Consider the following 14,608-nt stretch of genomic DNA (forward strand, 5'->3'; position numbering starts at 1 on the left):
TGTGGCACCTGACTTGCCACATCTTGCCATCCAGAAAAAAGAGCCATCAATTCGGACGGTCTGTCTTCTGCCCATCAGCCAGTCACCTATCCAAGCTGATAAATCAGCCCATATCGCATATGATCTAACCTTGTGAATTAACGCTTTGAGTGGCACTTTAGCAAATGCCTTCTGAAAAGCCAGATATATTACATCTACAGGATCACCATTATCCACTTGTTACATCGATGAAGAACTTAGTCAAATCTGATTTGCCCATCATAAAACCATGCTGACTCTGATGGATAGAGTTTTGACTTCTCAAACGTCCTGATATTGCTTCCTTGATAATTGACTCTAACACCTTCCCAACAACAGATGTTAAACTAACTGGTCTGCAATTTCCCACATATTGCCTGCCTCCCTTTCTGAATACAGGCATTACATTAGCATTTTTCCAATCCACTGGAACCATAGGGTCCTAAGATATAGGAGCAGAAACTAAGCCATTCAATCATGGCTGAAACGTTTCTCAACTCCTTTCTCCTGCTTTCTCCCCATAACCTTTGATCATCTTGACAATCAAGAACCTACCTATCTCCGTATTAAATAAACTCAATGAATCTTTCTCATGTCCAGGGAATTTTGAAATATTGTAACTAATGAATCCACAATCTCCACTGCCACTTCCTTTAGTACCCTCGGATGTAGGCCATCAGGCCCAGGGGAGTTGTTTGCCCTCAATCCTAATAGTGTACCTATCGACGTTGATTTGACTTTGACTTGCTCGTTCCAATCCGAATGGAACTGCTGTCCTCCAACGTGAAAACTGAGGAAAAGTATTGATTTAGCAGCTCTGTCATTTCAGTGTTCCCCTTATTAACTCACCTGTTTCATCTTCCAAGGAACCAACATTTACTTTAGCGACTCTGTTCCCTTTGGCACAACAACAGAAGCTTTTGATATTTTATACTCGGCTTCTTTTGTAATTTACCTTACCTATTTCTATTCATTTTTTAAAACCCCTTTGTTTGTGTCTGGAAGTTTCCCGATGTTACAGCCTTCCAAAGGTCTGGAGTAACATTCCTGAACAGGCTGAAAATTAAAAAGAAAACCACATTCACATTTAAATGAAACCCACCTTTCAGGGGCTGGGGGCGGGGAAAACCAGCCCCCATTGTCCCCTATTGGTTGGAGGGCTCCGCCAACCACGCCCCCTCGATTGGTGACGACATTGTGTGGACCACGCCCCCTGTGTGTTGGCGCATGTGCAGTGTAGGTCCCTCGGCCGGACAAAGACAGTGTTACTGAGTGTGGGAGAGGAATGGCGCCGGCGGCTGAAGGAACAAGAACAGGACCCGCTGGAAAAGCTGAGCAGGTCCGGCAGCTCGTGTCGGGAGAAATGTGAGGACGGGTTTCGGGTCCCGGTGATCCTCCTTCAGAACAGGACCAGGTTTCAGAAACATCCCGGGGAGGTCGCCAGGCCCGAGCGCCAAGACCTGGCTCCTGTCCCCGGGGAGAGGAGACAGTGAGACAGGGTAGGATTGGGAACCGCGGGAGGAGGGAGACTGGGGAGTTTATAAACTCCTAGGGGGAGGCCTGAGGCCTCCAATAGAAGCCCCACAGGCCCCAGTGTTTACTTCACCAGCGAAGGAGCTCTCGGGTTGCCTGGGCAACCGGCCGCCATCTTTGTGAGGGTCAGGCGCATGTTGTCCTGGGACGGGGTTGTTGGATTGTTGTATAATATTGATCTCCTCTGTACTTTTAATCTTGAATATTTTTAAAATGTACACTGGCTTCAATTTATGAATTGAGAGTACAGAAGCAAACTATAAACATCTCCTTACATGTATCCCAACATGTGCATAGGAGCCAAGACTGCCTCAAGATTTACTGAGGTGCTGAATCAATAGCTCTTTCTCTTTTGATTAATGAAGGTGGTGCCCAGCAGACTCCTGCTCACAGCCTGTTCTGTCAGCCTTCATGGGAAAGATAGGATAGCAAAACATCTCTATGACTCTATAATTGCTGAGATTTGCTTTACAACCTTTCTTAAATCAGGCTGCAATGTTTGCAGTTCTCTAGTTTTCTGGCACCTCCAAGTCCGTGGAAGACTGATAAATTATGGCTTCCACAATTTCTGTTGTCCCTTCCTTCAAGATTGTTGGATGCATTTCATCAGTGCCTTGTCAAACTTTAAGTACCAAATGCTTAGCAAAGACTTCTTTCATGTTAATTTTGTACTCTTGGCAGGTCATGTTGCGGCTGTGCAGAACATTGGTTAGGCCACTGTTGGAATATTGCGTGCAATTCTGGTCTCCTTCCAATGAAAAGATGTTGTGAAACTTGAAATGGTTCAGAAACGATTTACAAGGATGTCACCAGGGTTGGAGGATTTGAGCTATAGGGAGAGGCTGAACAGACTGGAGCTGTTTTCCCTGGAGCGTTGGAGCCTGAGGGGTAACCTTATAGAGGTTGCAAATTTATGAGGGGCATGTATAGCATAAATAGACAAAGTCTTTTCCCGGGGTTCGGGTCTGTTTCCATGCTGTACATCTCTATGACTATGTTGGTTGCATCTGTAAGATCCTGAATCAGCACCTTGAGGAGAATTAGAGTGGAGTGAGAACAGAGGAGGGAGAGAGTGTGGGATGGTGCTTTCAATTTTGTGGAATAACAAAAGAAAAGTATATTCCGCAGAAAGTAGAATTGCTTGTTCAGAGTTGTTACCCTGCACTGAGTGTAATGACTTTTGTAATCTCTTTTTACAGAGTATTTGAAGATCTGAAGACAGAAATTTCAAAATCGACAGATGACGGCCTTATGCACGAAGCATTGACTCTTCTGCTCCTCGGATGCTGCCTGACCTACAGTGTTTTTCCAGCGTCTCACTTTTGAAGTCTTGACTCTCCAGCATCTGCAGTCCTCACTTTCACATCAATGTCTGACAGTGACACTGGGACATCGGGACTGCAACGATTTTTGACTGTGATTCTGTGAGAAGGAGCAAAGCGTTTGCTTCCTGCTCGAGTGCATTTTTCGAATCAGTCGGACTGGATGAGAGACCCTACGTTGCAGCGCAGTGAGTGTGGAGCCTGAAGCAGTTATACGGCCTGGAAAGAGGAATTCACGGCAGGGTGGGGCTGTACCCACGTTTGTGTGCGGCTGAATCTTCGGCCATGGAGAAACCTGAGGAATCCCGCCCTGTGAAGAAACCGTGGAAGTGTGGCGACTGTGGGAAAGGCTTCTGTGCCCCGTCTGCTCTGGAGACTCATCGGCGCAGTCACACCGGGGAGAGGCCCTTCAGCTGCCCCGAGTGCCGGAAGGGCTTTACCCAGGCATCTGCCCTGCTGTCCCACCGGCGGGTCCACACGGGGGAGAGGCCTTTCAGCTGCCCCGAGTGTGGGAAGGTCTTCAGCAATTCCTTCGCCCTGCTGAGGCACCAGCGAATCCACAAGGGGGAGAGGCCACTCTCCTGCCCCGAGTGCGGGAAGGCCTTCAGTGATTCCTCTCACCTGCTGACCCATCGGCGGGTCCACACAGGGGAGAGGCCCTTCAGCTGCTCCGAATGCAGGAAGGCCTTTACCCAGGCCTCTGCCCTGCTGATCCATCAGCGGTTCCACACAGGGGAGTGGCCCTTCAGCTGCCCAGAGTGCGGTAAAGGCTTCAGCGATTCCTCCACCCTGCAGACCCACCAGCGGGTCCACACGGGGGAGAGGCCCTTCAGCTGCTGTGAATGCGGGAAGTGCTTTACCCAGGCCTCTGCCCGGCTGAGACACCAGCGGTCCCACACCGGGGAGAGGCCCTTCAGGTGCCCCGAGTGTGGGAAGGGCTTTGCCCGGGCCTCCAACCTCCAGACCCACCAGCGGATTCCCACGGGGGAGAGGCCCTTTAGTTGTCCCGAGTGCGGGAAGTGCTTTACCCAGTCCATCACACTTCAGAAACACCAGCAGGTCCACATAGGGGAGAGGCCCTTCAGTTGCCCCGGGTGCAGTAAGGTGTTCACCTGCTCCTCCCACCTGCGGAGGCACCAGCACGTTCACGTACCATAGCAGAGGCATTGAAGGAGTGACGGCTGAGTGCCATTATTGACTGGAGTATTAACCCAGTTCTGGGGCCTCCCCGGTTCGAATCCTGCCGTGGCAGATGGTGAAATTGGAATTCAGTTAGTAATCTGGAGTTCCAAGTCTAACAATGAAGCCAATTTTGGGGGCGGGGGTGGGGGGTGGTGTTGGGGTGAGAAAACCCCATCTGATTCACTCACGCCATTTTTCTGGAAGGAAACTGCCGTTGTGGGAAAGGATTCACTCAGTCGTCCCAGCTGCATCCTTTACCCTGTCTGGCCTATGGTTGACTCCACACTGCACCCATGCCCCCCCTCCGTGCCCCCCGCCCCCTTTCTCTCCCCCACTGGGCCCCTCCCATTCCCTTTTTGCTGGGGCGGGGGGAATCTGAAGCTGTAACAAAGTTGGGTCACAATAAAGGGTTACCTGAACTTCCCGCCAGGCTCAGACTCTCATTGAAGGCTTTGAGCTTCAAATGGTTTTTGTTTTAAACCTGTTGATTTCTTTCAGCCTCCTGCACTAAGTTTCCAATGTCATGTATCAGATGGAACAGTGAATGAGTAGCTCGTATCGTTGGAAATTGCAGATATTTCAGGAGTGCAGGTACTGTGTTGTTTTATGGGCATTGTAAAGTTTCCTGGCAGCACCAGGAGGTGGGGGCTGTGTTCATTCGAAATGATGGGCAGTTGTTGGTGTTGGACTGAGGTGGAGAAAGTTAAAATCGACACAACTCCAGGTTAGAGTCCCAACAGATTTATTTGGAAGCGCTAGCTTTCGGAGCGCTGCTCCTTCATCGGGTAGCTGTTGGGCAGGATCATAAGACATAGAATTTATCGCAAAACATTACAGTGTCATGCAGTTGATAAGATTTCCTGAACAAGTCCAGTTGCAATTCAGTCTTTCATCTTTTCGAATGGGTTGCAGGTTTTGGTTCATTAACATGGATATCCCAGAACTACTTTTAAGTCACATTCTCCCGATGACTTAAGATTTTGTAAAAATAGGTGACATCTCAGCTCAGACAAAGCAAGAAAGGTGTGAGGTTCAAGTCTGTCTGTATCCCAGTCCTGAGTCTCACATGTTCTATTTCCAAAGTAGGAATTTATAAAATATTACATAGATTGACTGCCTGCAGATTGTATTTTGCTCAAAAAGCACAATGTATCTGCAAATGCAAATTCACTGCATAGGTTTGTGTGTGTGCGTGTGTGTGTGTGTGTGCACGCGTGCACATGAGAGAGAGAGAGAGATGGAGTGTTTGCATGTGCATGCTTGATAAAGTGTGTCGATGCAGTGGAGTATAAGCCTGTGAGAGGGTGTGTGCATGGATTTGAGTGTGGGAGGTGTGTGTGAGAGGGGGTCTGTGTGACTGGGTGTGTATGTATGGGAGTGAGAGACAGTGTTAAGTGTAGTGTGGTCACCCAAGGTCCCGGTTGAGACCGTCCTCATGGGTTCCAAACTTGGCTATCGGCCTCTGCTTGGCCAGTAGAAACAATTCAGTAGTTACTGGGTGACGTGGTGGCTCAGTGGTTAGCAGTGCTGCCTCGCAGCACCAGGGATCCTGGTTCGATTCCCACTTCAGGCAACTGTCTATGTGGAGTTGGCACATTCTCCACATGGGTTTCCTCCAGGTGCTCCAGTTTCCTCCCACAATCCAAAAGATGTGCAGGTCATGCTAAATTCCACATAGTGTTGGGTGCATTAGTCAGGGGTAAATTTAAGGTAGGTGAACAGGTCTGGGTGGGTTACTCTTTGGAGGGTCAATGTGAACATTTTGGGCCAAAGGGCCTGTTTCCATACTGTAGAGAATCAAATCTAATCTACACACACACATTGGAGAGGGCAGGGTGAGACTTGTCTTTCACTTTGCAGAAGGTGGGAGGTCCTGGATGCTGTGATTCAGCGGAAACACATGCTGGAAGACCTTTGGCTCAGAGAGATGGAGTTGGAAGCCAGGCTGCAGACACGTCACTGGGAAAGTTAACCGGACACTTTATTCCAGGAGATGGTCATTCCCCTCTGGACAGAGCCTTCTGATTAGGTCAGTGGACAGGGTCAGAAAGGTGTGAGTGTGAATCACACAGGTAAAGGGGATCTGAGATTGGGAGGCAGGGGGAGCAGCTAACTGGCTGAGTGGTGGGAGGGGGAGCGCTGGGGGTAAGGGCAGAATATTGACAGGTGATTGTCATCTTTCTCTGAAGTTAGCAGCAGGAGGCCAGATGGCATCGGTGTCTGTCTGGCACCAGGTTGAGGAACCGACGTGCTCAGGACAGGGAGGCTGCAGTGGGTGTGGTCCACAAATCTCAGGAGGGCAGAGCCTCTGCTGAGGGCGCATGAGAAGTCAGAAGCTAAAAAGATAAAGCAGAACATCAAAACTCTGGGTGGCATGGTGGCTCAGTGGTCAGTACTGCTGCCTCACAGTGCTGGGTTTGATTCCAGCTTCAGGCGACTTTGGCACATTGTCCCCCTTGTGTCTGCGTGGGTTCCTCCCACAGTCCAAAGACCTGCAGTTTAGGGTGGATCAGCTGTGCTGAAGTGTCCAAGGATATGCATTTTCAGGTGCGTAAGCCATGGGGAACTGCAGGGCTGTATGGTAAATGGGTTGGTCTGGTGGGATGCTATTTGGAAGGTCAGTGTGAGGTAAATAGGCTGAATGACCTGCAGGGATTATGTGATTCTACTGCTTTAGCCATTTGTATATTGAGAAATGATTACTGTGGTGCTGGGGAAGGTGGGATTTGTAGTGTCACTGCTCTCTGTCCATTCTCTTTCTGTCCCCCTGTCCATTTTCTTTCTTGACACCCACCCTCAGCTTCTCCCCACCCCAACCATTCTCTTTCCCCACCACCTGTTATTTATCGTGCCTCCATCCCTCTTTGATCGCTGTATCAAGCCCTTCTAAGAAGAGAGAGACAGATGGTGATGACTCTACCTGGGAGATGGGGGTGCATGAGAAATGGCTGATCTTTAACATTGAGAATAGCTACTCAGAAACAACATTAAAGCATGTTCAATTCTATTTTTAAAAAAGCTGCAGGCATCTTTCTGAAACTTGTGTTGAAATATGTGCAATTTGGCCACAGTTGAGGACAGGCTGTAAGGGGTGAGTTACCTATTCTAATACTGTGAAATTGGTTCCATGTAGAAATAAAGTCATGGAGCATGGAATGAGACAGTTTGGTCTGTGCCGACCAGATATCCTAAATTATTCTATTCCTATTTGCCAACACTTGGCCCAAACCCCTTTAAACCTTCCTATTCGTACACCCATCCAGATGCCTTTTAAAAGTTGTAATTGTACCAGTCTCCACTCCGGCAGCTCATTCAATACATTTACCATCCTCTGCGTGAAACAAGTTACCCCTTGGGTCCGTTTTAAACCTTTCCCCACTCACCCTAAACTAATGTCCTCCTAGTTCTGGCATTTCTTGAGGCAAATTAAATGTCACACGTTTTTTCTAATCCTTTGGTCCCTCATCTTTCCCCACTCAACCTAAACCTATGCCCTCCAGTTTGTGACTCCCTAACCGAGGAAAAAGAAATACACAAGTTGAGCAGCCAGCCAAAATGCAAAAGGAATACAATGTCGAGCCGTGGGGGGTGGGGGGAAGGAAATTGTGGTTCAACTTTTTTTTTCCTCCGATTGGCATTTGGAGACTTCAAATCTGTCAGTAAGGTCAGCATTTCTGAAGAGCATAATGCGCATGCCCCTCGGTGTCAGCAAGGACTGCGCATGTCCGCTAGTGTCAGCAAAAGACTGCATGCTCCTGGTTTTACGTACAAACGACTCATGACCTACTTTTGATGGACCAACAGGGAACTCGGGAGGACCGGAAGGAATCTTGTCCTCCTGCCAATCAGCGCACCGCTATTGTCTGAATGCGGAAGTTGGACAATGAGCTTCTGACGCAGCACCTGCTGCTGCTCCTGTCTCTCTGAATGAAGATTGAGCTTTACCCAAACTGCAACTTTCTTCCTCTGTCCAACAACTGAGAGTACGGCACTCTCTTTTCTCGCCATCTGTTCCACTTTTTTTCATTCTGGCGTTCAATTGTTGACTTGCAACAACTGAAAGGAAAGGGAGTGAATTCAGGAAGGGGACAGTGTAGAAATATTGGTAGACAGTGTGGTGCTGGAAAAGCATAGCAGATGAGGCAGCATCCGAGGAGCAGGAAAATCGACGTTTCGGGCAAAAATCCTTCATCAGGAATTTTCCTGCTCCTCGGATGCTGCCTGACCTGTGTGCTTTTCCAGCACCACACTCTCGACTCTAATCTCCGGCGTCTGCAGTACTCACTTGTCTAGAAATGTTGGTCCAGATCTGTCTCAATTGGCAAACACATGACAAATGCATGACCACACTGTGATAATATAGCCTTTGCTGTGGGAAAACAAAAGCAGAAAGGAGGTGCATTGTTTTAATGGTGACATGTTGGGATATGGAGAAAGTGAGGAGTGCAGATGCTGGAGATCAGAGTTGACAAGTGTGGCCCTGGAAAAGAAAAGCGGGCCAGACAGCATCCAAGGACCAGGAGAGTCGACGTTTTGGACATGAGCCGTTCATCAGGAATGTTATGTGGATGGACAAAGAGGTTTCAGTGTCTTTCTACACCAGTCAATACCCATTGTCAGACAGGTGCACTAAGCAGTCAGCAGGGCAAGTGGTGTATTAGCAAGAGGAATTGAGTTCAGAAGTGGGGTGGGGCCTTCCTGTGGTTAGGGGGTCATTGAATATATTCAAGGCTGAGTTCATCTGATTTTTGAACAACAATGAAGTGGATGGTTATGAGGGAACAGAATGAAATCTTTCATTTATGAGACAGCACCTGAGTGAGTGAATACATCTGAGATTTTGGTGGAAAGTGGGATTTCATTGCACTGTGGGGGTGAAACCCTACCCTATCCAGTCATTTCTGCTGGTGGGTGAGACCACTCCTCAAGATTAGTTGGAGTAGATTTAGGATAGAGATGAGGAAGAACTGCTTTTCCCAGAGAATAGTTAATCTATGTAATTCTCTGCCCAGGGAAGCAGTAGAGGCAGCTTAATTAAGTATATTCAGGACACAGTTAGATGGGTTTTTGCATGGTAAAGGTATTAAGGGTAGTTGGGACAATGCAGGGAGGAGAAGCTGAGACAATGGAGAGATCAGTCATGATCTAAATGAATGGCAAAGCAGACTCGACGGGCCAAATGACCTACTCCTGCTTCTATTAGTATGAAACTCTAACCATGCATTTCCCATGGCTAACCCATCTAACCTGCACATCTCTGGACACTATGGGCAATTTAGCATGGCCAATCTAAATCAAGGCCAGTGAGCAATATAGTGATGTGAAAAATGAACATCCGAGAACGACAGAAAGACATGGACAGTAAATGTACCAGCAATCAAAACTGGATTCTAAAGATCATAAAAATTGAAACTAAAAATGGTATGTCTGAATGTGTGCTGCATTGCAGCAAAAGCGAATTAATTGACTGCACACATTAAAGGGAATAATTAAAATATGGGACTCCTTACAGAGATATGGCTCCAGGATGACAAGGATTGGATCCTCAATATTGAGGAGGTGATCAAATGGAAAGTAAGATCAAGGTAGAGGGTTAGCACAGGTAATCAAAGCACTGATCACAGGGGAATCTGGTGTCAGCTCCGATTTCAGGTCCTGATTTCTCACCCCTCCTGGATTTCTGCTGATGTTTTGACCCTTTTTTTTTTACACCTTCCGGAACAATAAGTCAACCCAGACCCACAATCTCCGAGCCTGTTAACCATCCAGACACCGAGTGTAGTCATAGCAGGGAATAAAACAAGAAATGTGAACCAAAATTAGAAATAAGTAGGTGCTTGTGCTTAATATTGTTCAATAGGAAGGAAACCAGAAATACTATTCTCCCAGGATTTCTACAGTGCCTTATTTGAGGAATTCTCTCACCGTTACATCGAGCTAATAGTACCCACTATGATTTACAACAATATTTATACCAACAGAAAAAAAAAGTATCTGTTGTCAAATTGACATAGAGATATACAGCATGGAAACAGACTTTTTCTCTCTCTCATGCACACACATGCACAAGTCCATGGGGGTGAATTTGTGTTTGCCGAATGATATTTATTCTATTTTCCTCAGAAAATGCACAATCTGCAGACTGGGATACAGACAGATTCTGACCTCACACCTTTCATGCATTGTTTGAGCTGACGTGTCTCCTTTTGTTATAAAGCCTTAGTTATCCTGAGAAGGTGCCTTACAGGAAGTTCTGGGATTTACATATTAATGATATCTGCAATCCATTGTAAAAGATGAAAGACTTAACGATCCAGGTTTGTTCAGTATATCATTTCAATGCCAGGACACTGTAATGCTTTTCCAGAAATTCTGTGTCTTGTGATCTTACACTCCACAACCACCTGATGAAGGAGCAACTCTCCAAATGCTAGTGCTTCCAGATAAACCCATTGGACGAGAACCTGGTGTTGTGATTTTTAACTTTGTCCAGGTAAGGTGTGATTGGACAGGTCAAATTACTCATAGTGCCCAGGGATGTGCAGGTTAGGGTGGATTGGCGGTGTTAAATTACCCACAGTGCCCAGGGATGTGCAGGTTAGATGTATTAGTCAAGGGGTAAATGTAGAGCAATAGGAGTAGGGGAATGGGTGTGGTGAGGTTGCCATTCGGAGGTTGGTGTGGACTTGTTAGAACAGTGAGGGTTCTGTGAAGAGAAGGGATTTTTGTTAACTGTTCAGGAAGTGGGGGGGGGGGGGGGAAGCGGTGGGTGGAGTGCGGGGGAGGAAATTTGTTCACTTGTAGCAACTGGAGTGAACCCAGGGAGGGAGCAGACTCTGCAAACTCAGATATGTGTCTTAATTACCCGGGTAAGGAAGGTTGGAAGGATAGGGTGTTGCTGTTTTCCCTAGTGCGTCAGAATGTGAGGGGTAACCTGATAGACTTATTTAAAATCATGAGGGGCATGGATTGGGTAAATAGACAAGGTATTTTCCTTGGGATGGTGAGTCCAGAACTCGAGGGTAATAGATTTAAGGTGAGGGCGGGGGGGAGACTGCAAAGAGACCTAAGGGGCAACATTTTTACGCAGAAAATGGTGGATGTATGGAATGAGCTGCCAAAGGAAGTGGTGAAGGCTGGTACAATGACAACATTTAAGTCATCAGCATGAGTGTATGAAAAGGAAGGGTTCAAAGGGATATGGGCAAAACGCTGGCAAATGGGACGAGATTAATTTTGAATATCTGGTTGGGCACAGAAGAATTTGACTGAAGTGTCTGTTTCTGTGCTGTACATCTTGATGACTCTGGCTTTCCACAAATGTTTGTCATGTCTGTATGTTCAGTTTCTCTCTGGTGGTGGTGTCAATGTCTTGATGGCTCATTTTGCTTTCCCCCCCCACTTCCTGGGAATGTTAACCATTTTGTCTGGTTGTTCTTCAAGAACCTGCATTGATGTTTGTTTGCTTCCCAAAATCAGACCTGCTCAGTCTCAGCAATATCCTAGTGTTGTGAAAGATATTAAATTTGAGGTAGAGTTATCCAAAATTCAGTCTTGACGTTTTTGCTTTTCTGCCCCAAAAGATCCTGAATCAACACATTCAGGAGAATGAGTTAGAGAGAGAGATATAGTGCTTTCAATTTTGTGGAATAACAACACAAACAAATTGCTTGTTCTGAATTTTTATTCTGGACTGACAGTAATGAATTTTGTAATCTTTTTTTCCCAGAGTATTTGAAGATCTGAAGACGGAAGTTTCAAAATCAACAGATGAAGGCCTATGCCCAAAATGTTGACTCTCCTGCTCCTCAGATGCTGCCTGACCTGCTGTGCTTTTCCAGCATCGCACTTTTCAATACTGACTCTCCAGCATCTGCAGTCCTCACTTTGACGTCAATGTCTGACAGTCACTCAATCCATCGGGATCACAACAATTTTCAACTATGATTCTGTGAGAAAGAGCAAAGCTTTTTGGTTCCTGTTTCAGTCCATTTTCAGCATCAGTGGAACTGGATGAGAGACCCTACTGTTGGAGTGCACTGAGTGTGGAGCCTGAAACAGTTATAAGGCCTGGGAAGAGGAGTTCACGGAGCGGAGGAGCTCTACACGTATTGTGTGCGGCTGAAGCTTCGGCCATGGAGAAACCCAAGGAATCCTGCCCCACGGAGAAACCGTGGAAGTGTGGTGACTGTGGGAAAGACTTCCGTTTCCCATCTGCTCTGGAAATTCATCGTCGCAGTCACACCGGAGAGAGGCCGTTCCCCTGCACAGAGTGTGGGAAGGACTTCAGCAATTCCTCCGACCTGGTGAGGCACCGGCGGGTCCACACCAGGGAGAGGCCCTTCAGCTGCCCCGAGTGTGGGAAGGCCTTCAGCAATTGCTCTGACCTGTTGAGGCACCGGCGGGTCCACACGGGGGAGCGGCCCTTCAGGTGCTCCGCATGCGGGAAGGGCTTTACCCAGGCCTCCACCCTGTTGGCCCACCGGCAGGTCCACACTGGGGAGAGGCTGTTCCTCTGCACCGAGTGCGGGAAAGGCTTCAGCAATTCCTTCGACCTGCTGACCCACCAGCGGGTCCACACGGGGGAGAGGCCATTCCCCTGCACAGAGTGCAGGAAGGCCTTCAACAGTTCCTCCGACAGGCTGAAGCACCAGCGGGTCCACACTGGGGAGAGGCCCTTCAGCTGCCCAGAGTGTGAGAAGGGCTTTACCCAGGCCTCTGACCTGCTGAGACACCAGCGGGTCCACACAGGGGAGAGGCCGTTCACCTGCTATCAGTGCGGGAAGAGTTTTAACCGCTCATCCCACCTGCAGAGACACCAGAGAGTTCACATGCCATCGCAGGGGATTTAAAGCAGCGACAGCTGAGTGCCTTTATCGACTGGACTATCAACCCAGTTCCGGGAGCTGCCAAGGCAGATGGTGGAATTGGAATTCGGTTAGAAATCTGGAGTTCGGAATCTAACAACGAAACAATTGTCAGGGAGGGGAGGGGAAACCCCCATCTGATTCACTCTCAACCTTTTTAGGGAAGGAAACTGCTGTTGTGTGAACGGATCCACTCACTCGTCCCAGTGCATCCTTTACCTGGGCTGGCCTACACGTGATTCCAGACCCACAGCAGTCTGGTTGACTATTCTGCACTCCTTCTCTCCCCCCCCCCCCCCCCCCCCCCCCATCCCAACTCCAGTAGATGAGGGGGGAGACACCTACTTGGAGACAAGGTATGGGTTTGAATTGGTGCATGAGGCAATACTTCTTCTAGTTTATGGGTACACCAAGGATCCAATTCCAAAAGGACAACTCTGTGCTGACAAATAGTAAAGAACGTGGGGGGGGGGGGGGGGGGGGGGAGAAGTGTGTGTGCTTTGACTTTGAGCTGTTTTTTAAAAAAATATATACTTTTTCTACACCTTTTTGCTGGGGGGGATCTGAAGCTGTAACAAAGTTGGGTCGCAATAAAGGTTACCTGAACCTCCTGCCGGGCTCAGATTCTCATTGAAAGCTTTGAGCTCCAACAGGTTTTTGTTTAAAAGCTGCCCATTTCTTTCAGCCTCCTGTGCTAAGTTTCCAATGTCATGTATCAAATGGAGCAGTGAATGAGTAGCTAGTATCATTAGAAATTATAAATTTTTTTAGGAATGCAGGCATGCATTGTTTTATCAGCATTGTAAAGTTTCCTGGCGGAAGTGTGGGCTGTGTTCACCAGAAACGTTGCGGAGGTGTCAGTGTTGGACTGGTGTGCACAAAGTTAAAATCTCACAACACCAGGTTATAGTCCAACAGGTTTATTTGGAAGCACTAGCTTTCAGAGCTCTACTCCTTGATCAGGTAGCTGTGGAGCAGGATCAGAAGACACAGATTGTATAGCAAAAGATCACAGTGTCATGCAACTGATAGGATATATTGAACAAACCTAGATTGCTGTTAAGTCTTCCATCTTTTAGAATGGTTTGCAGCTTTCTGTTCATTAATATGTAAATCCCAGAACTACTTTTAATTCATGTTCTCAAGGTGACTTAAGGTTTTATAAAAATAGGTGACATCTCAGCTCAGACAATGCATGAAAGGTGAGAGGTTCGGTTTGTCTGTATCCCAATCTTGAATCAGACTGGTTCTATTTCCAAAGTATGAGTTGATAAAATATTACATGGATTGATTGCCTTCATTAACTGCCTGCTGATTTTTCCACAAAAAGCACACATTGAATCTATCTGCAAATATAATACTGCAAATGCAAATTCATCCCATGGACTTGTATGTATGTACATGCATGAGAGAGTAGTGTGAGTGCATGTGTGTATGATGGAGTATGAGCCACTGAACAGCATCTTCATAGAGAATACTGTGCATGTCAGGTGAGGTGCCAGAAGACAGGAGGTTGGCTAACGTGGTGCCACTGTTTAAGAAGGGTGGTAAGGACAAGCCAGGGAACTATAGACCAGTGAGCCTGACGTCAGTGGTGGGCACATTGTTGGAGGGAATCCTGAGGGAGAGGATGTACACGTATTTGGAAAGGCAAGGACTGATTACAGATAGTCAACATGGCTGTGT

At 47.4% G+C, this 14,608-nt stretch overlaps 2 protein-coding genes across 8 annotated transcripts in view; one reads left to right on the forward strand and one right to left on the reverse strand.

Annotated features, from left to right (window-relative positions):
• Positions 1–14,608, reverse strand: part of LOC140460054 (uncharacterized) — a 137,724-nt gene that overhangs the window by 91,766 nt on the left and 31,350 nt on the right. The window lies entirely within an intron of this gene.
• On the forward strand, positions 1,259–13,533 carry LOC140460943 (uncharacterized). 7 transcript variants are annotated; one of them, XR_011954408.1, is made up of 4 exons: positions 1,259–1,517; positions 2,751–4,646; positions 5,916–6,084; positions 11,785–13,533. XR_011954408.1 is itself a non-coding variant. In XM_072555696.1 (2 exons), exon 2 carries the CDS (start codon positions 3,159–3,161, stop codon positions 4,029–4,031), a length of 873 nt encoding a protein of 290 aa, XP_072411797.1. In that variant the 5' UTR covers positions 1,259–1,517; positions 2,751–3,158; the 3' UTR covers positions 4,032–4,825. The 7 variants fall into 7 exon arrangements, 2 of the variants coding, with proteins under 2 accessions (XP_072411797.1, XP_072411798.1); XR_011954407.1 differs by lacking the exon at positions 5,916–6,084; XR_011954409.1 differs by lacking the exons at positions 5,916–6,084; positions 11,785–13,533 and adding an exon at positions 7,860–7,880.

The sequence above is a fragment of the Chiloscyllium punctatum genome, chromosome 36 (genome assembly GCF_047496795.1).
Source record: "Chiloscyllium punctatum isolate Juve2018m chromosome 36, sChiPun1.3, whole genome shotgun sequence".
NCBI classification, from domain to species: Eukaryota; Metazoa; Chordata; class Chondrichthyes; order Orectolobiformes; family Hemiscylliidae; genus Chiloscyllium; species Chiloscyllium punctatum.